Here is a 26,520-nt window from a genome sequence, read left to right on the forward strand (position 1 = left end):
CTATCAGAAATAGAGATATCCTCCTAAGAAGGCACACGTCCATGGGACACAGAGACAAAGTCTAAGCATTCCCAAAGCTCTGTGCCACCCAAAGGGACCCTCACCAGGTACTTGGGACACCTCCGGTCTGACACTTTCATGGCTTTTAGCCTCATCTCTTATTCCCAACTCTCCTGAGTGTCTTGCCTAGATTTCCTAAGGCCACTAGACTCTTGCTCTAACCCAGCTTGAAGGGGCCATTTTCAATAAATCTGGCCTAATGGATTGACCTGACCACACCTCCTATATTCCACTTTCATTTTCCAGGCTGGGTTTAAGCATCGTCTATTCATCTATCTATCCATCCTTCAACCCTTTACTAAGCAGTCACCAGATGCCCAGTATGCCAAACACACAGCAATGGGCAGGCTCACCTAATCATACATACCCATCTAATGGCTGGACTGCCCACACTGACCCCCCAACCACCCCAGCAACCACCTGACTTCTCAAGTCCAGAATGACCCTGAACTATCAAAAGCCAAGATGCAGAAGAGCTGCTTTCAAAATTCCAGCCCCTTCACTTACCAGGTATGTAATGTGGGGCACATTTTTCTCCCTGGGAGCATCGAAGTTTCTCATTTGAGGATGGAGACAGTATTTTAGAAAGATATATTAGCAGATTCCTACTTCACGGGACTGTGATAAAGCTTAATACATGCATGGCTCTAAGTTCAAGACGTGGCACATATCAGTTAGCAAGTGGTAGTTTCGTTAATAACATGTCAGAGTGGAGAAGGTGGCAAACTTTTTCTTTAACAGGCCATATAATAAGTAGCTTGGGCATGTAGGTCATACAGTGCTCTGCTGCTTGTAAAAAACGGAGTGTAGCTGTGTTCCAATAAAACTTTGTATTTGAAAAAAAAAAAAAACTTTGTATTTGTGGGGGGATCCCTGAGTGGCCCAGTGGTTTGGCGCCTGCCTTTGGCCCAGGGCGTGAGCCTGGAGTCCTGGGATCGAGTCCCGCGTTGGGCTCCTGGCATGGAGTCTGCTTCTCCCTCTGCCTGTATCTCTGCCTCTGTGTGTGTGTGTGTGTCTATAGTGAATAAATAAATAAAATCTTTAAAAAAAAAAAAAAAAACCTTTGTATTTGTGGAGCTTAAATTCGAAAGACAGGACTTTCACCTAACTTCAGTAACTATTTTTTTAAATCTTTTCAACAATTTAATAATGTAAAACAATCTTTTTTCTTAAAATATCCTATTTATTTATTTAAGAGAAGGAGAGACAAAGCATGAGCAGGGGGAGAGATGGGGGGGGAGGGAGAGAGAGAGAGAGAGAGAGAATCTCAAGCAGGCTCCTCACCCAGCACAGAATCCAATACAGGGCTCAATCTCATGACCTGAGATCATGACATGAGCTGATATCAAAAGTGGGACACCTGACCGACTGAGCCACCCAAGGGCCCCATAATGTAAAACATTCTTACATTCACCGGCTGTACAGAGACAGACAGTAGGGTCAGATTTGGTCCCTTGCTATATGGTGTGCTGACCACTGTGTCAGAGGAAATCCTACAACCTAGAGAGACCAAGAAATCCCAACCTATCATGCAACTAATTTTTCCTCCCTATTGAGAGAGCTGACCCTAGCTGCTGTTTGCAGGAATCTCCAACACTGGGCTACTTGAAGGAAAACAAGAGAATATCTGTGCATTCATATACATGTGTATGTATGAGAATATATATGTGTGTATATATATAAATACATATATATTCATTTATCCCTCAGAATTTGTATTTTGGGAACGTTTTATGATACATAACGTCAGTGTAATAGTACATCTATGCTACGGAATGAATTCTGTTCTCCAAAATTCATATGTTGAAGGTCGAACCTGCAATGTAATAGTATTTGGAGGTGGGGCATTTTGGTAGGTAATTAGGTCGTGGAGGTGGAACATCTGTGATGGATTAGTGCCCTTATTAGAAGAAACAAAAGACAGCTCTCTCGGGGCACCTGGGTAGCTCAGTCATCTGCCTTCGGGTCAAGTCGTGATTTCAGGGTCTTGAGATGGAGTCCCACATCAGGCTCTCTGCTCAGCGGGAGCCTGCTTCTCCCTCTCCCTCTGCCTCCCTCTTGCTTTCTCTCTCTCTCTCTTTCTCAAATAAATAAATTATCTTAAAAAAAAAAAAAAGAAAGCTCTCTCACGTGTGTGCTTTCTCTCTGCCATGTTCACACAGCAAGAAGATGACCGTCTGCTAGCCAGGAAGAGAATCCTACTCAAGAACCACATCAGCCAGCACCTCTTCCTAGCTTGGACTTCCTAGCTTCCAAAACTATGAGAAATAATTTTCTGTTGTTTATGCCACATAGTCTGTGATATTTTGTTAAAGCAGCCCAGGCTAATATAACCTATAATTTAGAGAAATACGTATATTAGGAGTATATGTTCAAAACTTTCTGCCCTAGTAAGGGTATCAAATCAAAAAGAGTTGAGGCATGAAGCTGGGACGAGGGATGGGTCGGGGGATGGAGAGAGGAGCTGAGGCAAGTTCCACATGTTTCTTCTCGAAAACCAGGTAGCCAGCTGCAATAGAGAACAAATAACAACAGGAATCTAGTTATGAGTAAACATCACACAAAAGCAGTGTAAGAGAGATTTTACAAAATAAGTGGCCTATACTCTTCAACGGGCAAGCTCATGAAACACAAAGAAAGTTTCAGATTTAAGAAGGCTACAGAAACAGGACAACCATATAGATCCTGAACTGGGAAAAAGTTAAAAAAATAAACTTAAAATGTGTTGTTTGCCTATAAAGGTCATTAGTAGGATAATGGACTGAATTTGAATGAGGTCAATAGATTAGATAATAGGACCGTCTCTGTGTTAATTTTCTGCTGTTAATGATTGTCTTATGCTTATATAATATCAAGATGGTTTCTGATGTTACCATAGGACCTGAATTTCTGCCCTGGGTGAAGGAAAAAAGAAGCAAAATACTCCCCAGCCCCCCTAGCAGTGACCCTCTTAGTGGCCTGCTCACAAGCAACCTCTCTGCTCTTGGCACATACCAAGTATCACAGGAATAGAAGCAGGAAGACATACCTGGATGAAGACCTAGCAAGGTGATACTTAGCCCTATAAATGATAAGGAATAAACAGGGGTATAAAAAGGTTGTCTAGTGTGTCTCTTGATGCCCTGTCTTTTCATATCAACACTAGTGAAAGAATCCAAGTAGATCCTGTCCAGGAAAAGAAGATACCTCCTCCATGCCCTCTACCGCCATCCCCACGCCACCCCCCCCAAAAAAAAAAAGAAATGGCAAATCCAGACCACAGAGATGATCCCACAGCCTCTCCTCCCATCCCTGTGTTCCTAGGTCGCTGATTCTTACCACCCTCCCGGCCTCATCACCATGGCCAGTTCCTTCCTGGGAAGCTAGCCTCTCTTAAGAGTAGCAACTTTTTAATGCTGTTGGCCCTGCAGACAAGAAGTTAGAAACTGCTGATTCCAATGAACGGAGAGAACAGCAGAGTTTTAGTTTCCTATCCATGAGCTGTGGCAATAGCAGGCGACAAGACCTAAACCCATCCCCGATGCCCCTGTACGGAGAAGGTGCTCGCTGATTGCCGTATCATCTTCACACACCACAGTCCGATCCCAAAACCCTTACATGAAAATGACCTGCTAATTGGGTCCCCAGTGCCTCCATCATAAATAGATATTACAACTGGCAGGGTAATTAGCAAGCTTCTGCTGCCAAGACAACCACCTTTTCTTCCCCCACCAATGAAGTTGTCCTCCCCGACCTTAAGTTTCAAATCTGAGATATTTTCAGACAGAAAGGTCTGCTCAATCAGAGGAATCTACCACCTAATGGAAGCAATTAAAGGAGCAATTAATTCCAAATCCGTATTAGCAAAGCAAAGGAAAAATAAATAATAAATAAATAGGAAGGAAATTCCATAAAAAGCAAGGCAAATTATTTTCCTTTGTCTCAACCACCCAGAAAATGCATGCTGAAAATGCACCCAGAAAATGCAAAAGCCCAGTGAGGGTCTCAATTTTCATGTTCTGTGGTTATGATTTAAGGGTCCTACAGGCAGGGAGCAGTACCTGGCACATAGTAGGTCCCTAACAAATGACACAGGGTTGGGAGAAAAGAAGGTCTCTAAGAGTCTTCTGTCACTTACGGAAGGAGATCTTGGATCATCTTTCCTCTTCCAAGAATTAAGCTTTACACTGAAGAAAAGAGGTTTTAGTATCTTTCACGATATGATTAATATTGCTTTTTTTCTTAATGCTTCAACAACCCACCAAAAGGGCACAGGCCAATGACTTAATGGTCAGTCATCAGTTATGACTGGGTGTTGGGGTTACAGATGGGTATATTCTCCTCTGTGTGTTTTTATGAATTCCCCTATTTTCAACAATGAACATTTGTTACACTTCAATAGGAAACATTACAAAAACCAAGGAGATTAAAGTAACATTCCCATTCAGACTCAGAGACCAGTCTTCAAACTCCAAAGGTGCTGGAAATCATTGAGCAGAGGCGGGGGGGCGGGGGGGGGGGTGTTGGTTGCTGGAGAGTAAATTGGAGCTCCATCAGTCTGGGGCAGCACTGAGGTCCTGCATTTCTAACTACCTCTCCTGTGACAGCTGGACAAACCCAACAGCTCTTTCACTGCCAAGGACCTACCGACAAAACACAAATGCAACTCAGATGCCAACGATCCCAGTTGTAAAACAGAGGATGATGACAAGACCTGTATCAAAGCAGGGTAACATCGGCAATGTCTTACGCTGAAAAATTAATGTCTTACGCTGAAAAATTAATGAGTTTGGGGCCCCAGCCAGAAAGAAGAAAACAAAACAAAACAAAACTGAACTTTACTTGAAAGTACGGTGCTCTGCTGGAAGCGCTGGTCTCCGTAGTTAAAAACAAAATGAAATTGCGTCTTATTGATTTTAATTTAGGTTGGAACATTTGCTGTCCAATAATGCCAGCACAGAAAACTGTTAGCAGGGACAAGATATGATAAGAGAGAGCTCTGGAGACCATCAGACACTCTGCTGACCTCTGGTCTAAGCAGCAGTTAAAACATGATAGACAGGGTGAGATGTGGGCAAAACACACACCCAGACTCACAGCTCTGCATTAATCTCATCCTCCAGGGCCTCTTACCATTATGGACTCTTTTTATTATTTTTTTTAATTCCGTCTCTAAATGTTGTTCAATTAAGTTTTGCTCGTTTCCTTACAGATCCTTAGGATTCTCATTTACAAATAAAATCAAGAAAAGCAGTTACGGCTAAGTGTTATCAGCATGTCTCCTCAAGAGAAGCTGTCCCTAGCACCAAAATAAAACTCTTCGCATTCCTGGAGATAAAAAGCTCAAAATGAATGAACTCGAAAAACCAAACGGAGGAATGAAACTGTTATATTAAAGAACCATTGCAGGCAGGCAGGGGAGCCCGTTCCTGTCATTCTCAATACACCTGGTGACCAACCGTTTTATGTATTTCCAGCTGATACTGGTGCCCTTTGAAAATGGCCGAAATCAACTTTTGGTTAACATAGGCAGAAAAAGAATGTATTGAAAGGATTGGGGACATCTCAAAGAATCCAATCAACAGCCAAACAATCCAGCTTCTGAAAGGGCAAGGGTCAGAGGAGCTCTGGGGATTGAGACAGCAGGAATGAGGAGAGATGTCAGTATTCATGTGTCACTTGACTTAATCCTCCACTTCCAGGGAGAAAAGGTCAGACCATGACCAGCTTCACCTGGGTTTTGTGCCACCCTCAAAGAGAGATTGATGGAGCCCCCTGATCAGCAAAAGGTCCCAGATGGATCAATACCCCAAGAGTAGCCAGGATGCTAATAGTAAAAAAGCGTAAGGGGGTGGATGGTGGGCAGGCAAAAATCCAGAGTGCTATAATAATAATTACCATAGCTGTCTTGCAGGGGACAGTGCCTTATTTACATTCTCACTAAATTCTAACTTTATGTGATTTTAACCATTATCCCATCTTATGGATGAGTAAACTGGGGAAGAGACACAAATCTAGCCCATGACAAAACAAGAACACACTACAGTCTCAGTTTACACAACCACTGTGAGAAAGTCTCCCCATATGCAATTGTACAGTCTCCACGATCAAGTCTAAATGCCTCAACCTGGCATTCAGGGGCCAGTCAATGCATCCAACATTGGCTCCCATGCTTCTCACACCTCTGCAGTATCTATCCACAAGCAGACAGTGACTAACGGCTTTATGCCATGAGGAAGCAGGTAAGGTAAAGGTAGACATGGGTCCACATCCTAGAATGGCTTGACTCTGCTCTTGGAATACATCCATTTACCCACTAGTCAACCCACCTTAATAGGATCATCACTGCTCTGTTCACTGGCTCCCCCTACTTCATGTGCACATATAAAGTATCAGCCAGGCTTTCACAGGCTTATAGGGCACCTCTTCCCAGGAAGGTTATCTTTCTCATCTCTCTTGCTCCTGAACACTTAGAGACTGAATCAGGATTTTACCATTTTATCATATCCTCAGCCCCAAACAGCTAGGCAAACTTTTCTATGGGTCTTTACCTTACTTCCCCAATTTGCACACTTTAGAACACCCCCACCACAAAACAAAGTGCTACACACAAGGAGTTTCCACTATTATTTTATTTGAATCAATTACTTTCCTTGCAATAATGCAAGGAAAAGAGAAGGTGCCCTCTCTTCATAGGTACAAAACATGACATCCCACTGGACCGTTCAGGCATTCATTTCTATAAAGTCCAGAAGTCAACAGCTTCACCCCACAGTGAACCTGGCCAGCCTGCCCTTCCCAGCATCCCAAAAGACACAAGAGTGCATGCTTAAATTCAACAATGATCCCACTCTTGTCAAACACAGGCAAAGGCTCCCTGGGTTCAATTTACACTACCTTCTAGCTGCCTTCACTACCCTGGCTAACCTGTTCAATTTCTCATCAACTCCATAAGCCCCTAAGGAAGCAATATCTATCTCAAGAGTCATGCCAAGAGAGAAATAATGTATTGAAAACAACTTACCACTTTGGCCACTGATGTTGCTATCCTTGTAATTTGTATCATTTATATGCTATATAAATATATCTCTACATATTTATTCACATATTTAGCATTTCTGGCCAAAAGACTTAAGGATATAGCAACTGCCAAGATGAAGCAGCCACTCTAGGTTCTCTCACTTACTCTTTGTCCCTCTACATTCTTGTAGCCCCAGACTTTCAAATCAGTGAGCACAAATTTAATATCACAGGAGACAAAGAGCCCCACAGCTATGTGCAGGCTATACTCATAAATGACTCAAACACAGTTTGGAGACAGAGGGAAAATATTCTTGCAAACCCTTTCTGTTAAAAGCAGGGCTTCAGTTGTAGGGAGAAAAGACAACTGATTTGACCTTGATTCTCACCCTTGAGCTTTTGAGCTTGCCATCTGATTAGCTAGTGTCTGGAACTAATTAACAGGTGTGGCAAGAAAGAAAGAAGAAAACAAACCTTGGCAACTTTCTCCCAGGGAATTGATGGCTTTAGATTTACAACAGCTCCTCCAGGAAAGAACTAACAGAACTCAGTGAGGTGGGTTCATTATTCAAAGAGTGTCTACCAATTCTGCCTTTAGAAGTATCCACCATCAAGAAAGTTAAAAATGCTTCCCCAATAACCTGGTTGCTTTCTTGACTGTGGATGATGCCTAAAATATTGTTAAAAATACCTGAGTGGATTGAGCCCCAGAGCCTTAGAAAAGTCAGAGCGAGAACGTGTCCTGGCTATGCTGTGAGACTAAGATAGCAAAAAAGGAAACAGAAATATTTTCCCTCCATCAAAGACATTACTTCTCTGGAGCTACTTGGAAACCTCCGGAAACCTGTACAAATCACACAGTACCTTGCAAACATGCCTTCTGTGGATGAAAGGTATAATTATACCCTGTTATCCAAGGTAATTTACCAAGAGCTCCTGAAAGGTTTCTATAGCCAAAAGAAAATAATAATCTTTAAGTCCTTTGACTTTATTCTTGGCCACGGGAATAAAACACACTTACCCAGTGAGGCTTTTTTCCTTATTTTTATTAACATACATATCATTTATTGGTTTAAAATGCATTCTAGCATTTCATCACCATTAGTTAGAAGTCAGAATACACACAGAGACTCGACCCTCTTCCATGTAAGCCTGACGTTGGCCAAGTGCGAAAGAATTAAGACATCTATGCAAGTTAGCCTGCAGTCCTTGCTCACCTGGCCTTCTGCCTTTTCAGAATGAACCCGGAGTTCACACCAGCGAGTGCAATTTACAAGACGTGCAAAGCCAATTATCTATTAATAGCAGCACCGTGTTGTTAAGAGAAGGATTTCTGGCTCTGGAGTCAGAGACAGGGTAGACCTAAGTAGATCCCTACTTTCAAATATATCAGATGCTGGGCAAGTTTCTTAACTAAGCAAAATTTCTATTTGCACACCTGGGAAATACACAGATTTCAAATAGGGTGTGTGTCTGGCCCCTAGCATAGAGAAGGAATACTAGCCAAATTTCTGGATACCCTCACCTTCCCCTGCAAGAATGGCTCGGGAGGGAGGTCTTCTTCCTAGAAATCAGGGCTTAAAGCAGAAAACATTACTCAAGATTATAAAACTCCCAGACCTAGTCAAGGGCCAGGAGGGAGGCAGCTGGCAGCAGCCACAGACACAGGTGATCACACGAAACCTGAAAAGGGAGGTGCCCTGATAATCTGGCAACAGAAACACTGGAACCCTATGCAGACAGAAAGGTCTGGAGGGCAACTTTCCTTTACGAACCACTCTGAAATCTGGCTATGCCAAAGAGAACAGGGAAGTCCTCAGAGAACTCCATTTCTCCCCCTTCCCACGTGGGCGTGCACGGTTGCTCACACCACCCCTCCTGTGGGTTCCCACCAGAGACTCAAGGTGAGGCCTGAGGACCCCCTAGTGCTCCTTCGACACCCTAACTTGAAGACTTCAACATCCTTGTTTATCCCTCGTAAAGGAACTTACAACTGAAACCCAGATTCTTATCACCTGCACCAAACAAAGGGCATGTGTCCATTCTGCCAAACATTCCCTGAGAAGGAAGTATTCCCATCCAGAACCTGAAAACAATTAAATAGGGAGGGATGGGTCTTCCTAGCCCAACTAGCCATTTCCTTCCAGCATCGTCACCCCTGCCCAAGTTCTTGACCTGCTGATATGCACTGACACAGAGGACCCAAGGCTGGAAACCCTTCTAGGTGGACCCGGGCCATCCAACAAAAAATGTGTTCGTCTCTCCCATTTTCCCCATCTTCCACTTCATAATTAAGCAGCAAGTTGGCGAGTCCAGAATATTTACTCTGCTTGGAAGAGATTCCTAGTTTCAAATTCTGTTAGAGAAAGCAACCAAACATCTTCACAGGGTTACGGACAGCTCTAAATTCGCACCAAATCCACAGCTGTTGTTAATGCCTGGACCACTGGTCATAACCCGAAGTCCAAGGGCTTGGATCTGGTATGAACTTGGCTATTAACTAGAAATGAGAACTTGGCCCAAAGTAAAACCAAAAAGACAGGAGAACAAATGCAAGGGCCTAAGGTGCTACATGAAGAGAGGTTCTGCAGCCTCCTCCCACAAGGCAGGAGGGGACGGGCACTGGGATGGATTTGGACTCTTGGTAGCAAGCTTCCACGAGCAACTTACAATGTCTCAAGATCTCTGAGATCCCTTCTGCCTTTCAAATTGCTGAGCCCGAGCTCAGTCAGAATGCTCACGGTCTTCTACACTGTCCAGGATGTCCAACGTAGCAGAGGCTGGCAGTTCAAAAGCATGCAGCCTGGCCTGCCACCCTCTACAGATCTCACAATACATCACACCAACTGGAACCAGAAGAAGGAGAGATCAAGAACTCTGCCAAATGCCCACTCAGGAGCTAGTAAAAATAACAATAATGGTTATTATTTTCAAGTGCTTCCTTTGCCAGGTCTGTGTCAACTGCCTTACACGGCTTTTCTCATTTAATTCTTCAACAACCTCACTGAGCAGTGATTGTTACCCCATTTCACAGGTGGGCAGAGAAGCCCACACAACTAAATGACCTCAACTCTCTATCCTGATACCCAGACTAGTGTCTGCTAGCAACAGCATCTTCCAGGAGGCAAGCCCTTCCACCAATGACAGGAGTCTCCTGGCCCTACGTGTTAAAGAGGTACAGAATTGGAAGAGAGGTGATCGTTGTCACACAGGGGGCCCCAGATGGGGGCGAGATAAGGCAGGAAAGAGCATTCTCAAACAATACTACCAGATAAAACTACAATACAAGCCAGGAATGTGAGCCACATATGTAATTTTAAGTTTTATGGTAGTCACATCACGTGAAACAGTAAAAAGAAACAGGCGATATAAATTTTAATAATATATTCCACTTAACCCAATATATTGAAAATATTATCATTTCAATCGACAATCAATGTAAAATTTTAATGAGCTCTTTCACATACTTCTTCCATATGTCTTTGAAACTCAGTGTGCATTTTACACTTAAAATGTAATGTGTGGCTAGTGGCTACTATATCAAACAGAGGAGACCTGGAGAGGGAAAAATTCATATCCAAGGAACAAATGTGGGATTGCTTGACATCATCCAGGTATTTGGTGTATTACCAAAAAAGTTATCTCACGTCAGCTTCACAGAAGAATTCCTTTCACCTTTTATCTCTGCTCTCCAATTTTGGTAGCAAAAATAACACTGATCAGGGGACCACTCAAATTTTGAGAAACAAGCTACCTAAAGGTAACAATGAATTTATTCAGAGTAAACACAAGACACTTTACCAGATATAAACAACATGGGGAAAAATCCGTTTAGTCAGTCACAGTTTTAAAGACTGCTGTCACCAAGCCCATACTTAACACTTACTTAAATAGCTAAGAATTCAGAAAGGTGTCACTTTGGAATACAAACAGTCCTACAGGAGTCCTAATCTGATGCAAAACCTCTGGGCTTTGAAGAAAGGAAAAATAAGCAACTAATTTTAGGTCCCTAAACCTTCATCTGTAAAGCTCACCAATTAGAATATGATGTAACCATCATCAAGAGGTTGGATTTTTTTTTTCCCCCTGAATAAATGAAATGAATGTGTCAAATATGAGCCAAAATCAATGTCATGGATCAGGAAACCTTTGCACATGAGGCTTGCTATTGATACCTGCTCTTTCAGGTCAATTTCAAAATAGCTCCATGGCCTAAAAATTGACCTTATGGCAGCAAGAATATAAAGGCCCCTTGGAAATGCTTTTCCTTATGCTATTTTCTTTCTTTTCTTTTTTTAAGATTTTATTTATTTACTCATGAGAGACATAGAGAGAGAGAGAGGCAGAGACATAGGCAGAGGGAGAAGCAGGCTCCCTGCGGGGAGCCTGATGCAGGACTCAATCCCAAGACCCCAAGATCACGCCCTGAGCCAAAGGCAGACACTAAACCACCTGAGCCACCCAGGCATCTCTCCTTATGCTATTTTCTAAGGCCACTAAATGTCTCAGAATAGCAGAGCGAAGGCACAAAAGTCCTCTCCCGGGCCAACTCTTGGCAAAAATTTCAAGACCCAGTTCAGGTGTTAGCAGGAAAGAGGTCTGTGAACACTTAGCAATGTCTGTCAAGGCTAAGGCCATGAGGACCTTCACCTCAAAAGCCAATTTCCAATCCCCGTAGAGAAAAACTGCAGAATAACACAGGGGCAAGAAGGAGATAAATACACATGAACACATACATCCTATTGACTTTCACGGAGTCACCCAAGGTGCACAAGAACGGGCCCCCCAGTAACAGATATATGCACCTCCTCCTCACACAGATCATTTCAGTAATGAGATACCCAGGGTAACTGCAAACCTGCTCTGTCAAGCCGGAGGCATACAGGGCAAATTGAAACCTAATAGCCATCTTTGGTAAATCTCTGTCAATAGAAAATGTTCCTGATGGCCACACTCTCATTTATTTTATAGATGAGGAAACTAATTTAAGTCACTGGACCAAGTAAGTAAAACACAAAGCTAGGATTTGCTAAGCTGGGCCAGTTACATAAGTTGATGGACAGACCTGCGCAATTTGAAAACCACGCACTCGCCAGTGGCCTGTTTCACCAGAATCCACCTGTCTCATTTCCTCAAAATTGTTATAGGTCCCCAGGCGCATTAAGAATTATTACCAGGGGCAGCCCGGGTGGCTCAGCGGTTTAGCGCCGCCTTCAGCCCAGAGCGTGATCCTGGAGACCAAGGATCGAGTCCCATGTCGGGGGAGCCTGCTTCTCCCTCTGCCTGTGTCTCTGCCTCTTTCTCTCTCTGTGTCTCTCATGAATAAATAAAATCTTAAAAAAAAAAAAAAAAAAAAAGAATTATTTCCAGGAATCCCTGGGTGGCTCAGCGGTTTAGCACCTGCCTTTGGCCAAGGTGTGATCCTGGAACCCCAGGATGGAGTCCCAAGTCAGGCTCCCTGCATGGAGCCTGCTTCTTGCTCTGCCAGTGTCTCTGCCTCTCTCTGTGTCTCTCATGAATAAATAAATAAAATAAAATAATTATTTCCGTAGACTCCTTCGTTTCTCTGGTCACAGTGCTTACAATCCCCCTCCGCCCCACATTCTCCAGAAATCAATTTTTTTTTCCACTTGGCATCTGAGTACAGGCGGAAACCTCAAGAACCAGCAGTCCCCTTTACCTCAGTTACTGAGAAGCCTTCTCTTTTTAAAAACACATCCTAAAAAGTCTTCAGAAAGAACTCTAATGCCAGAGTTCATCCACCCTCTATCACATGAAATAATTTCAGCAGCTTCTGTACAAGCTGATCAGTTGAGAATGTGAGGGGCTGATGCCTCAAACTGTCAAGTGATTGTCCTCACCCTCCACATGGCCTTTGCACACATGGAAGAGAAAACAAACGGATGGAAGAAGAATAAAATAGGGTGGGCAGCGACTAGCAATATGTTCTATAAAACTTAGCTTCTGTCTAAGCACATTTGGAATCACCATGCTGTACCAACGAATATCTATCTCATCAAGGTCACTCGACACGGTGGTCAACATTGGTTGTCACACAAGCAAAAAGCATCAGTTCAGGCAAGGCCTTTTCCTGGACCAGCCTGGCCAAAGCCATTACGAGGCAATAGATCAACATTTATCTTCAGGCTCTTTGGTCAGCTCCAGCAAGCTCTGCTGCCCTCTAGATACATCATGTCACTACCACAGCAGCAATGAGGATGCCTATTTCCTTCTGAATCAACCCTAAATCCAAGGGTACTAATGATGTAAATGAACAGCAGTTCACAGAATATAGCCTATTATTCCACAGAGAGGAAAAAAGGAAAAGTTTGTGATCATCAAAACATAACCCTGCTACCCCTTAAGACATTTGACTCAATTAGAATAGATTTTGTTTCTAGAAAGATATCTTGGTGACCAGTAACAGAAAGTACAAATTTAGCTTCTCTCTCTTTAAAAGATGGACTTCAAACACCTTGACAACATATACACTCTGAATTCTCTTTTTTTTTTTTTTTCACTCTGAATTCTCTTAAGGAAGATGTTAACCTTGGAGTTCATAACTCCAATGAGAATACAATATACAAATGTGAGACTTCTGGAAACGACATAGAATGGTATCAATGACTTGTAAAATGTGCTTTTTTTAAATGTTTTAGGGAGCATGTATTTTATCAGTCCTCAAATAGGACTACCACCACCTAGATATTGAAGACAGCAGACGAAAGAAGGAATGACATCTTGGCCTCAAAGAGTAAACAATCTACTCTGGCTCTAAATCATACATGAGGAATGCATGTGAATATACCGTATATTATATTATAATTGCTGCTTGAAGAACGTGTGCTGGAATGAAGGTGAAGGAATCACTCCGCAAATCCTCCATTTGTCTATGCCAAAAGCTGTCCACTCTACTTAATTCAAAGTTCAAGTTCTCTCATAGGTTATTGTTGGAAAAATTAAGATAGGATATTTCTATCATACATTAATCCACGCATGGGTATCATAGGAAAATTAATGGCTCAGGGATGTTATGTGAAAAAGATTAAAATATCTGGCAAGGGACCCACTAAAATGACATCTGCAGTATTAATGTACTCAGATCCTTCTATATTGGTCACTATCCTCTTTTACCAGCCTCACCCTCCGCCACCATCATCCCCTTCCTGGATTGTTTGGTAACAAGAAAGTGATTGAGAGAGCTAGTTCTTAAATCAAGCAACATTTTTTAAAACAACTTTTTTTTTTTAATTGAACAAGTCAACAGCAATTTAGATCAGCAATAGAAGGCACCACGTTCCTGTGAAATATCCAAGCAGTAGGCCATTTACAGAGCAAACAAGGAGACAACCAGCTCCAGCTTTCATGGGCCAGACTGATAGGAATGAAGTCACTGTGTCAGCCAGTGATGGTCGTCCTTGCAGTAGCACATACGCATACACATATACACACAACCAGTCCAGATAATACCTCAAACAAGCAGTAGCAAAAAAAAAAAAAAAAAAGTCTTTCCCTCAGGCAGAAACTTAGAAACCTACACACAGATGGCAAACAGCTCCAGGGACCAGAGGAGTACTGTAAATAACCTCTGCGGGCCAGGTGAGTGCCCCATCTCAGGGGGCAGCCACTATTGAATGCAGCCTTACTGCTGTTGCCAAGCAAGGGCACAGACCTAGGTTGCAATACCTTCCCATTTTTCAGGAGTTAACCCAGACTTCTATGGGGAGCCACCAGGAGGATAGGAGTTTTGTCACCACCGGCCCCCGCCACTCCCCCCTCCACCACTCAGTACCTAGTACAGTGCCTGGCACACTGTAACTTCTCAGGATATACTTGTTCATAGCATGAATGCAAAATGCCCCAATTTGTCATTTCATTTTTTTCTTTTCAACACAGTATGGCCAAAATAGTATGACCAAATGCTCCCTGCGAAATTCCAGATAACCCAAATGACTGTCCTATCTTCTTGTCTCTTTTCCACAGTAAGAGCCAGAACTAGCTTTGCATTCTCTTTTTAGACAAAGAATCCCGTCCTCTACTCCAATCACAAATCACGTTAGCTTTAAAGGCTATACATAACTTCACTGATATGAACAAGCCTCCATTTTTTATCTGGACTCCTGGAGAAATAAGGTTTAATGTTTAAAAACAAAAAAAAATTGCTCACAGGCATTCCATTAACCAAGATCCACTCACCACCTTGTTTGCTACTCCCTCGGGATAGTCTGTCTCAAGGTTAGCAACATAATCAAAGAGTTCATGGACAGAGCCTTAGGAAGCAAGCTCTCAGAGGAAAGTTAACAAGAAGTACACCTCAGAAATCACAATAATATGCAGTGAGCATTTGACTTGCATACTGCAGCAAGGCCACAACTTCCCAAAGTGCCCAGCCTGGTATCAATGATCCCTAAAATTCCAGACCAATCTCAGAAGCCATTTAGTTAAGGGGCAGGGGGGGGGGACGAAAAAACAAAGAAATGGAGGGTCTTGGCTATATTCCATAGCTGGCTTGGCTGGCTTCCATGGCTAGTTCTAAACTGCAGAGGAGGGAAGCCTGGGTGGCTCAGTGGTTGAGCGTCTGCTTTTGGCTCAGGGTGTGATCCCAGGGTCCTAGGATCGAGTCCTACATCAGGCTCCCCACAGGGAGTCTGCTTCTCCTTCTGCTGGAGTCCCTGACTCTGTCTCTCATGAATAAATAAATAAAATATTTTTTTAAAAAATTTTTTTAAATAAGTAAACTGCAGAGGAAAAATCCAGAACCTAAACCATCTCTCGCCACCAGGTTCAACTCCCTCAGACATTTTCCTGCAGTCAAAAAAGGGCACAACCACGAAAGCTGAGCTCCAGAACCTGTGGCCCACACTTAAATGATATATGGGAGAATAATAAGACCACAGTAAAAAAAAAAGTAAAAAAAAAAAAAAAAAAAAGACCACAGTATTATAACTATATTTGATGCCCCAAACAAAACTTCTCAAATTCCAGACTACATTAGATCATTCTGAAGAGGAGTCAAAAAAAACCTACCACCAACAAACTCACTCTGTCCAAAGCTATTATCACCTTACTGAGAAGCTAAGGTAATTTGCTGAAAGGTCATCCCTTCAATGCAACCAAATGAAGTCCTATACTAATTGCATTATTTCCTTATTTATTTGTGGCAAATGCAGGAAGATACCTTTACTTCAACCAGTGTTTATGGTCCTCGCTTATATGGGAAAAGTAGTAGGGCAAAATACACAAGGCTGGGTCTGTCTCTTAACTGGCCTTCCTATGTAATTAGAAAAAACGGTTTCCAAACAAATAGCAACAAATTCACAACTGTCCTGAGAGATGACCGGAGAGACACATTCTAGCTATCCTCACTTACTAGAGTGACACTTTGGACAAGCGACAACTCCCTTTAGCTTTAGTTACTTCATCCTAAAGTAGAGATATTCACGGTTTCTACTTTCAGGTAGATCAAAGGTACATAAAAAGTTTAGGCACAACGCCTAGATAATGGCAAGCACTTGGTGAGTCTGAGTTAGTAGAACTATTGTTCCCATTTTATGGATTAAAAAACTGAGACCCATTTGCACAAGGTAACACTACTGTAATAAAACAATTTCAACCTGGGGCTCGGGGGTCCTAGAGTGGTTCCTAAAGAAGAGCTACGTGTGTATCTGGGCCTCCCAGACCCCCAATACAGCTCCACTCCACTTCCATAAGATGTTGGGTAATTCACCCAAGGCAGCCCAGATACCTGGTGCCACAGCCATGAGCACAGCTTGCTCTTAGCTTCCACACTTGCTGAACAGAAACATTTCAGGAAAAGTGATTTAAAAAAAAAAAAAGAGAAACCATTTATAAATAACAATCACTTTGTAAATAAATCCTTTTGACAATGCGTGACTAACTTCACTCTTGCGAAAAGTCAATGACATTTCCTCACTAATCTGGCCTATGCTTTCATATTTGGTAAATTGTTTATGGCTGTGTTTTCTATCCAAACTATTCCAAATTGATGCATTTATCTGATTTAAGTGTACTATGGAGTTTACAAGGCTGCAGTGGTGTGAGAATTCGAATACCTCTTGGATTCATACAACCAGTGTGAATTCCTCAAAAGTATACCCACTGCACTATCAATCGACAAACCTGTTTCACTCTCCTTGTTAGAAAAGTACTATCACAGACCCAAAAATAAGACCAGTTGTCCTATTTTCTTACATGGAAGTGTTACATATTCCATGAACTATGCTTTCATTTCTTCTTTTTTAGTTGCTAGATTTTAGCAGCCAACTGTGTCACTTTGCCACAGCCCCAAAATAGCTAAGTCGAGTGGTTGAAAATCGCATTTTGTTGTTTGGCCAGAAAACCATCATGCTGATTTCAGTTTGCAAAAAAAAAAAAATTGATTCGAGGGCAGAAGCTACGCACGGTGTGGTGTGTGGCTCTCTCCTGCATGCTCTGCAGGTCTGAATCCGTGAAGATGTGGAGACAGGAACGCAACTGTGTCCAAGTGCCATACAAGCACAAAGTAAGAGCAAAACCCAAATAGTACAGTTTGCTTCCCATTAGCAACATAAAATCAAAACCCAGAAATGACAGTAACAGGCAAACCCATCCTCCTCGGTTACAACAGTCCAGAAGGCCTTAGAAGAATGGACATCCCAGAGTGCAGGGCCAAGCAGGTTTCTACAAAGGATAACACCACACGAGGCTCTTGGAGATTCATGTGGCACCTTTTTTTTAGGATTTTATTTATTTATTTATTTGAGAGCAAGCGAGCAAGTGAGAGAGAGAGACAGAGAATATGCACCAGGACGGGGGAAGGAGAAAGAAGCAGAATCCCTGCTAAGCAGAGATCCCAATGCAGGGCTCAGATCCCTCACCCTGGGATCATGACCTGAGCTGAAGGCAGACACTTAACCCACTGAGCCTCCCAGGTACCCACATGGCACTTTTAAGCCTGTGGAAAACAGTTTTCCCATTTAAAGTTGGGAACGTGGAGACCCTCCTTTGTAATGTGAGCAAGGAGGTCTCTCAGACCACGTTGAGGCTTTCTCCTCTCTTTAAACCTCAAAAACTAGCCATTTCACGAATTTTACATGGATGCCCTCACGCCAGTCCTTATAATTCCTCACCTGCAACAGCAAAGCCAAGTACAAAACCCTCTGTGCAAGTTTATGTAAATACCTTTAAAATGGTTTTGCTTTTACATACAGTTGTCCTTTTCAGGACCAGTCTCCTCTTCCCATATACTCCAACCCAAATCTCTTTAATACACATCAAATAAAAATGGCTAATGTACTGGGCACTTACTGTTTACCATGCAAAGTTCTCAGTCCTTTAGCACGCATTCTTGCTCAAGCTGCACAAAGACCTTAGGAGTCGGTACTGTCGCTATGCCACTCCACAGAGAAAGAGAAAAAAAAGGCACAGAGAGGTTAAATAACTTGCCTAAGGCAGTACAGCTAGTCATGGGAGAGGCAAGGGGCTGCAGAGACCATACTCTTATATACTTCAATATATTCAGTACAGGGACGCCTGGGTGGCTCAGCGGTTGAGCGCCCTCCTTCGGCTCAGGGAGTGATCCCGGGATCCGGGATCGAGTCCCACATCGGGCTCCTTGCAGGGAGCCTGCTTCTCCCTCTGCCTGAGTCCCTGCCTCTCTCTGTGTCTCTCCTGAATAAATAAATAAAACATTTATAAATATATACATACATACACATACATATATATATATATTCAGTACAATTCTCCATAGCTACCTGGCTTAAGAACAAACAAAAAAAATTATTAACAAGTTCTAGGCTTCTACAAGACTTCTCCTTGCCATATGCCAACACACCAGCACAGTGAGCCTCAGGAGAACCAAAGTTCTCTTTGAATATGAAAAGCACCTCCCACTCCCAGTCCAGCAGTAACACCTCCCAATTCATTTAGAGGGGCTTCGAAAAGAGAAACCACACATATCTCCAACCTGATCAGCTGTCATTCCTCCACGTAGCCCTAAAAGCACTTTTTACAATGTTTTTAAAAATAAGCATATCGAGCACTATACTCCTAAAACCTCTGAACCTGCATATGCCTGGCAAACCAACTCACATGGATTATATATTTTTTTCTGTCAGAACACCAAAGATTTTGCTACAAATGATACCCGGTGAAAGGGCCCCTCCAATCACAGGTGTCCCTAAAGGAACAGACAATGGCACATGGAGCCCTCTAGCTACTTCAAGCAATCTTGCACAGCCATCTCTTATAAACCTCCTCATCCTTTTCAGAATAGGAGCAAACCACAAATTCATCTCATATATTTCAATCATCAGACTTTCCCGAAAATGAAATTTACCTACTTTACTTTCAGATTTATTTTTTTAAAGAGATTTTAATAATTCCTCGGTCTTGGAACACGGAGACCAAGAATCGCAGGGAAAAGTAAACAAGGTTTTTTACTTTATTTTATTTTATTTAAACAAGGTTTTTTAAAACACATGTCATTTTTGGTTTTGGTTTGTTTTTTAAAGATTTTATTTATTTGACAGAGAAAGAGTACAAACAGGGGGAGTGGCAGACAGAGGGAGAGGGAGAGGCAGGCTCCTGGCTGAGGAAGGAACCCAACGTGGGGCTCGATCCCACGACTCTGGGATCATGACCTGAGCCGAAGGCTGACGCTTAAACCAGGGACCTCAACACATGTCATTTTTGAAGTGATTTTTTTTTGGTTACGATTCCTAGTAAACACAACTCCACCCCCTTGCCCTCCCCCCCCCAAAAAAAAATCAAAACAAAGTAACAGATAACCCTTTACCTTACAAATGTGCCTCGGATCTTTTCAGTGCATAGAACATTACTACAGTCCTGGGTTTACTTCTTTACAAGGAAAACAGTCTCTCCTCCCATTTCTCAGGCAGAGAACCCCAAGTACCTGGTCCCCAATATCTGCAAATATTGAGGACCTTACGTGTATCAAAGCAACCTCATTCTGGGACAAAATCCACAAGCAACTCCCACTGCCACAAGGCTCTTCTCAAGGCAACATTTCCTTCTTTCCCAAAGCCTCTGCTCAGTACTCACAAGCTTTGCCTACATCAAGCTCTAGTGGGAGCTGGGCACACTTCCTTGGCCTCCTTTATATTATTAGACACACAGGCCTTTTATTTTCCACACATTCAAAAACATAGTTTTAGTGCTTACCACTCATCACCTGATAGTGGTCAACCTGTACCAAAGCACATCAAGGGCTTAATGGGGAGGGAAGGGGGTAGAGAGAATCAAGAATTGTTGAGAAAACTTCAGATAACTTTGGAAGTTGTGCTTTATGCTTCCATGGGGCACATGGAAGATGTGCCCCAGGATGAAAACGTTAATCATATTTTTTTTTAATCTTGCAATTCAGAATGCACATCCATCTTACAATCTTTACCTTAGAAATACCATCGCATGGTTCTACATACTAGACAAAATGCTGAAATTCAGATTTAAAAAAAAAAAAAAACACCTTTCACAGCATAAAAGTAAAGAGGTAAAGCAACAAAGCACTAGCTACATTTAATTTGCTGTCTTCACCTAGGTAAGGTTAATATAAGTGTTCCGGATTGCCCGTCTGGTCAAGAAGTCTCCAGAAAAACAACGGAGGGGTAAGATGGTAGAAAGAGAGTCCGTAGTAACAACTGCTATTTTGTGGCACTTTTGATGATCTTACATGAAGGGTAAGGAAGTCCATTTCAACCGGTGCACCAACATTTAACTGATTATGTTAAGTTGGGAATTTTTCAGAATACAAAGATGTATGTATGCAAAAGGGGTCTGGTTTGGTTTTGTTGTCCTTGCACTGCTTCATGTAAACAATATAATCTTCTACTCCATGCAATGAAGTCTATAATTAAGGGGAGATGCTTCACTACTGAATAGTTCTTTTTCTCATTTCAGCCAACCTTTCCTTAACCTTTCTGTCTCCAGCAACAGCAACTTCCCATTTCTAAAAAGTCCTGATAAGACTGCTTGTATTAATGTTCTAACTTCATCAACTCTGGAAGAAGAAACAGCTTTAGACGGAAACATCAAAGACTGTATTCCACAATTGTGGCAGAAGGACCAAGTTTCAAGACTGGACAAATCTTCGTGTTCAAACAGGACATCTCAAGTGGGGGTTGGGGGGTGGGGGGAGGAAGGAGACCTGCATGATTTCTCACTCTATCCCGAAAGAGTAAAATTGCTGACTTTTGAATTTATTTTTGCATTTTTCTGAGAAGGCCATACAGGATGTCCATCAGGAATAAGCGTGTACATGCAAATGCACCAAGAGACGGCGGAGAAGGAGATTCACTGGACATCAATCACGGATACTCTGATTCTGACACATCCAAAGTACACAGCAGAGCTTATCCATCTGAAGTGTTTCCAACGTCAGCCTCCTAGATGTAATGTAATTATGGTACAAACATATCAGAATCAAAGAGAACGGTTTCACTCTGAGGGCGGAAAGAGAGAAGAAATCAATAAAAAAAAATTTTTTTTTACGTTTCTGCTGAATAGCTTACAAACGTAAAATACATAAAATGTTAACCCTCTCAAGTACCGCATTTTATATCCTGTTGCAGGCATTTAAACTCCCAACGATTAGATAGGTATGCCAAAGGCTGAAATGAATTAAGTATAAGATTTGCTTTAAAATACTGAGGTGTTAGGGAAGGTGGCAGGTTACAGAAAAGACCAAGTTCAAAATTACTATAACTGGGTAGAGGGATCCATAGGGTCCATCTTATTTTCCTGTTTTCATGGATCCATAGGGTCCATCTTATTTTCCTGGTTTCACAAATCTTCCCATAACAGAGTATTTTTCATAAGATGTAGGAAAAGAATGTACTAGCCACTAAAACATGTTTGATAACACTTCTGCTCCGAGAAGTGGAAACTCCACTTGAAACGCTACCGAGATGCGAGTTCCCACACTTGCCATATACCGTACTGTTGTCAGGAGACTAAAAGCCACTGTTTCCCACCAGCTGGGGAAAAGATGCGCGGCAGGGCTACCTCCCAAACCCTCCCCAATTACAGCTCCCCTGTCCTCCTGAACAAGAGCTGCGAACAAATGCAACTGGAAAGTTGGTCGTTCTGAAAGGAAACAAAATAACAAGGGATTTGGGGTTCAGACCTCGCAAAAGAGGACCCTGATCCAACACAGAAGCATCTTTATCCGTCGTGCCAAGCAGATAAACGCTTGCGAGGTGATGCAAGGCGAGAAGGGAGGAGGGGGGGTCCCAAAGAGAACGCGGGCCCCCCCCCCCCCCCGGGTTCCGAGCGGCCCAGGAGCAGCAAGGCCCAGCGGAGCCCAGCTGGCTCCCTGCGCCCGGGGCGCACCCGCAGCCCCAGAGCCTCGCGCCCCGGGCGCGCGCGCCCCCTCGCCGCACCCACAAGGCCGAGCCGGACCCGAGGAGGCGGTGGCAGCCCCACCAGTGGCTCGGGGGCGCCCCCTGAGGTCCAGAGGCGTCGCGGCACCCTCGAAAAACGGAAAGCCGGCGTCTCCCACGGCTCTGACATTTTAACTTTGCCCGGTTCCAGGGGCTGCTGGCGGCACCCTCTCCAGAGGCACTTGTCCAAACCCCTGCCCCTTCTTCCCTCTCCCTTAGGCTCTGAGGGGCGAGGAAGCGTGCTATTTCACCTCGCGGCGTGGGCACGGAAAGGAGACGTGGAAGATGAAAACTGTCCAAGCCCCACGAAGGCGGCATCGCTGGAGGTCCCATTTTGGATTTCAAGCTTCCTCAGACACCAGGAAAAAGAAAACCACGGCCAACCCACTGGCTGCCGTCCCCCGAGCTAAGGAGAAGGCCAGAAGTGGAATTAAAATTCCTTATTTCGCAAGGCTGCCGCCCACTGCCCCCTTTAAAGCGCGACCCTTACAAAGCTCGACCCCACCGTGCACCTGAGCCCCCTCGGGCTGGCAAGTCCAAGGCACAGAAAGTCTAGAAGGAGCAGATGGGGGTGGGGGGGACCACAAATACTGAGCAAGTCTTTTAAGGGAGAGAAGGCTTTTTTTTTTTTTCTTTTTTTTTTTTTTTTAAGGGGAAATGTCCACACCATCCCCAGCCCCGTGGAGGCAGGACCCTGGTAGGCCAACCGCAGGCCTCAGGGTTAGTGTGGACGCACGTCCTCGCGAGCCATCCGAGCTGGGTTTCTGGCAGTGGCAGGAGCTCCCTGCGGGTCCCGAGGGGATGGAGGATGTGCAGAGGGGCAAGGGGGGCTTTGCCTCTCTGCTCCTCGAAGCCACCCGTGTGCCTGCACAAGGGACACTCGCTGCCGCTCCCCGAGCGGGTCCCCGAGGGCAGCGAGAGCGCCCGCGCCCTGTTGCAGGGCGCACGATGGAGCTGGGGGACCCGCTGCACCAAAACCCTGCGCTCAGGCCGCTCGGGGACAGGCGGCCGTGAGCAGGGAGGGCAGAAACATCAGGGCACGTTCCTGTCTTCCTTCGCTCAGATAACCCCCTACCTACCTCTGGGTAGCCAAGAGCTACTGGATGAGAGGGCAGAAAAAAAGGAGGGGTTCCCTATCCTCAGAACAGCGAGATCAAAAAGCGAATCGCCCCCTCCTTCCCACCCGTTCCCCGACTAGGGCAGAGGACGTGGCCTCCACCCCCGGGGAGGGGGCCGGACAGACTCCGAGGAGCACCGGGGTGTAGGTGTAGCCGGTGGGGGGTGGGGGGCTGCACTGGGGAGAACAGGGGTGGGGGTGTCTGCACGAGGGGCGAGGGAGGCGGCTGGCCTCTGCCCTGCGGGAGGCTCGGCCAGCGGAGGGCTGGAAGTGGAGGGTCGCCGAGCCGCACACCGCTGCGTGTGCTCATTTATCACCGTCACCCGTGGCCAATACTGTTCCCGTCTTAAGCCGGCCAGAAAGAAGCGAGTCTAGTCTAGCTCGGCCAGCCGGGAACAGCCTGCAAAAGGGCAAAGATGAAGGTAGGCAGGGCGCGCGAGACAGGAAGAAAATCCGCCCCGGCGCGAACAGCCACCCAGCCGCCGACCACCCCCGCCCCCCTGCGCCCCCACTGGAGCAGCCCCGCCGAGCAGAGTTGCAGGGTGCAGGGTGCAGGGGCCGCCGCGGGCCGGGGCCGGGGGAGAGCCACGATCTCCCTAAACCGCCCGCTCCCAGCCCCGGGCCCCCGCGCCCGGGAGGGCTGCCTCACTCCAGCACCAGAGCGCAGCCCCGCGGCGCCCCAGCCCCGAGCGGGGGTCGCCCCTCGCCCCGGGCACGAGAATGCAGGCTGCTGCCAACATCCCCGATCCTCCACCGTCAGCCTCCAGCTTCCGTCCTCCTAACCCCAGCCTCTCCAAAAAGGGTCAGGAGGCAGCAAAGCAAAGTCCCCCTCCTCCGGAGCTCTTTCGATCCTCTCGGGGGCGAGGGGCGCACCTTGGGCCCCCCCCCCAAACCACAGAGGCATCCTCTCCCTGGCCCTAGGCTCCTCGACCGCCCCCAGAGCTCTCGCTCTCCCGAACGCTGGCGGATCAGCAAAGCGATCTTTTTTATTATTATTATTATTATCTTCCCCACTCGGGCTCTCCGAGACATCCCCCCCCTCCCCACCCCCGCCACGAACCCAAGCAAGAGCAGACCCCTACCGCCCCGGTCCCCCTTCCCGGGCAGCTCCTGCTCCCACCCTCACCAACCACCAGCCTCCCTAAACGCCGCCAGAACCAGCGGAGCGGATGCCTCTCTCCTCTCTGCGTGCCCGGCCCCCCTGCACCCTCGCTGGGGTCCCCGGGACGGGCGCCCGAGCTCCGGTGCCGCGGCGACAACTCCGCATCCCCCGCGCGCGCCGGCCAGGGCCGGGTCCGCTCCGCGGCCGGCACTCACCGGGGAAGCACACGACATAATGGAGCACGGAACTGGTGATTTTCAGGAACAAAATCCACCAACACGGTTCCAGTAACCTCCGCATGTCCGAAAACGCACATCGAAAAGAGGAAGGCAGGGGGAGGGGGGGTAAACTTGTTGAATAAGTTCTCGCCTCCCAGTGAGCCTCCGCGAAGCCCCGGCTCTTCCCCGGCTCGCCCGCTCCACGGGGCCCCCCCTGCGCTCGGCGGCCCGAGTCCCCCCCGGAATCCGGGAAGCCGCCGAGCGCCCCCCGGGAAAAAAAAAAAAAAATCTCAAAAAGTGACCGGGAACGCGGAGCCACGCTGGGGACGATCCTCGGCGGAGAAGGGCTGCTTCCCGTTCAGAAACAAGAGCGAGCCGGGCGAGCAGGGCGAGCGGTCGGCGGCCGGCGACGATGCCCGGGGCCCGGGGCGCGCAGGACCGCAGGCGGCAGCGGCGAGCAGCCGGAGATCCCCAACTTGAGTCGGCGGCGCGGCGCAGCCCGGGAGCCGGCGGGCGGCGGCGGGGCTGAGCGCGGCGCGGCGCGGCGTCTCCCGGCTTCAGGCAGGCAGCTCCTTCCAGGGCCCGGGGAAGGAAGGAGGCATGTTTGCGCGCGGGGAAGGGGAGGGGAGAGGCGGGGGGAGCGAGGAGCCCCCCGAAATAGAAACGGCCGGAGGAAACGGAGGAAAACACAAAGGATCTCAGAGGGGCGCAGGGGCGAGGGCGCCTTCAGTCCATGCTCCTGAAAGTTGTGGCTCCAGCGCAGGCTGGGGAGGAACGAGGAGCGCGGGGCTGGAAACTGGCCATGCCTCCATACAGGAAGTAACATGTGAGCATGGATCCTGGCAGAGACTTTAAAGCCGGCGAGCGAGCGAGCAGGGGGCGCGCGGCGGCGGGCGCGGGGGCGCGCGGGCCGGGGAGGGGGGAGCGCGCGGCGGCGGGCGCGGGGGCGCGGGGGCGCGGGGGCGCGGGGGCGCGGGGGCGCGCGGGCCGGGGCCGCGGGCGGCGGGCGCGCGCTCACCGCGCTCTTAAAGCAGCCGCTCTCGGCTCGCGCGTTGGAGGGGGTCCCGCCGCCGGGTTCTCCCCGCGCGCGCGCGCGCGCTTTCGCGCCCCCCCGCCCCCCGCCCTCCACCCGGGTGCGGGGCTGCGGGCTCGGCTCAGCCAGTTTGGCGCGGGGGGGAGCTGGGGACGGCTCTGGCCGGGTCTCCGAGACACGGAGGAGGGCGGCTGCCTGGTTGAGCTGGCGAGTCTTTGCCAGATTCCAGTTCTGCGAGCTCTTAAAGACGCCGAGCGTTGCGCGGGCTTGGCGAGAGGGCGCCTCTCCTTGCGCGTTGCTCGCAGATCCCGGGCCTTTGGAGAGAGGGGCTGCATTGGGGTCGGAGGAGAGGACGGGGGTCGGGCGGCTGCCTTCCTCCTTGGGCAGGGCGGGGGGCTTCCCAGCTCGGCTCCAGCAGCGCCGCCGCGGGGCGCGCCCTGCCCAGTCCCCGCTCGCGCCCCCAGCCCGGCACAGCCCCCCGCCTGGAAACAAAGCCGAGAGAGGCCTGTGCACTCGGGCTGCGTCGGGATTTTTTTTTTTTCTTTCTTTCTTTTTTTTTTTCCCTCCTTTCAGGCTTCCATTGGCCGAGT

At 46.6% G+C, this 26,520-nt stretch overlaps 1 protein-coding gene across 3 annotated transcripts in view; it reads right to left on the minus strand.

Moving 5' to 3' along the window:
* The window catches only part of PTPRG (protein tyrosine phosphatase receptor type G), a 704,516-nt gene extending 679,245 nt beyond the window's left edge, over positions 1-25,271 (minus strand). For 2 of the 3 annotated variants that reach the window (XM_077858250.1, XM_077858249.1), the window contains exon 1: positions 24,895-25,271. In XM_077858250.1, coding sequence (XP_077714376.1) covers positions 24,895-24,979 — 85 coding nt within the window. In that variant the 5' untranslated portion in view covers positions 24,980-25,271. The remainder of the gene's footprint in view (positions 1-24,894) is intronic. The other variant, XM_077858251.1, reaches the window with a different exon arrangement.
* Between the last annotated feature and the right edge of the window lie 1,249 nt (positions 25,272-26,520).

Source organism: Canis aureus, chromosome 19, assembly GCF_053574225.1.
Source record: "Canis aureus isolate CA01 chromosome 19, VMU_Caureus_v.1.0, whole genome shotgun sequence".
In the NCBI taxonomy this organism is placed as follows: Eukaryota; Metazoa; Chordata; class Mammalia; order Carnivora; family Canidae; genus Canis; species Canis aureus.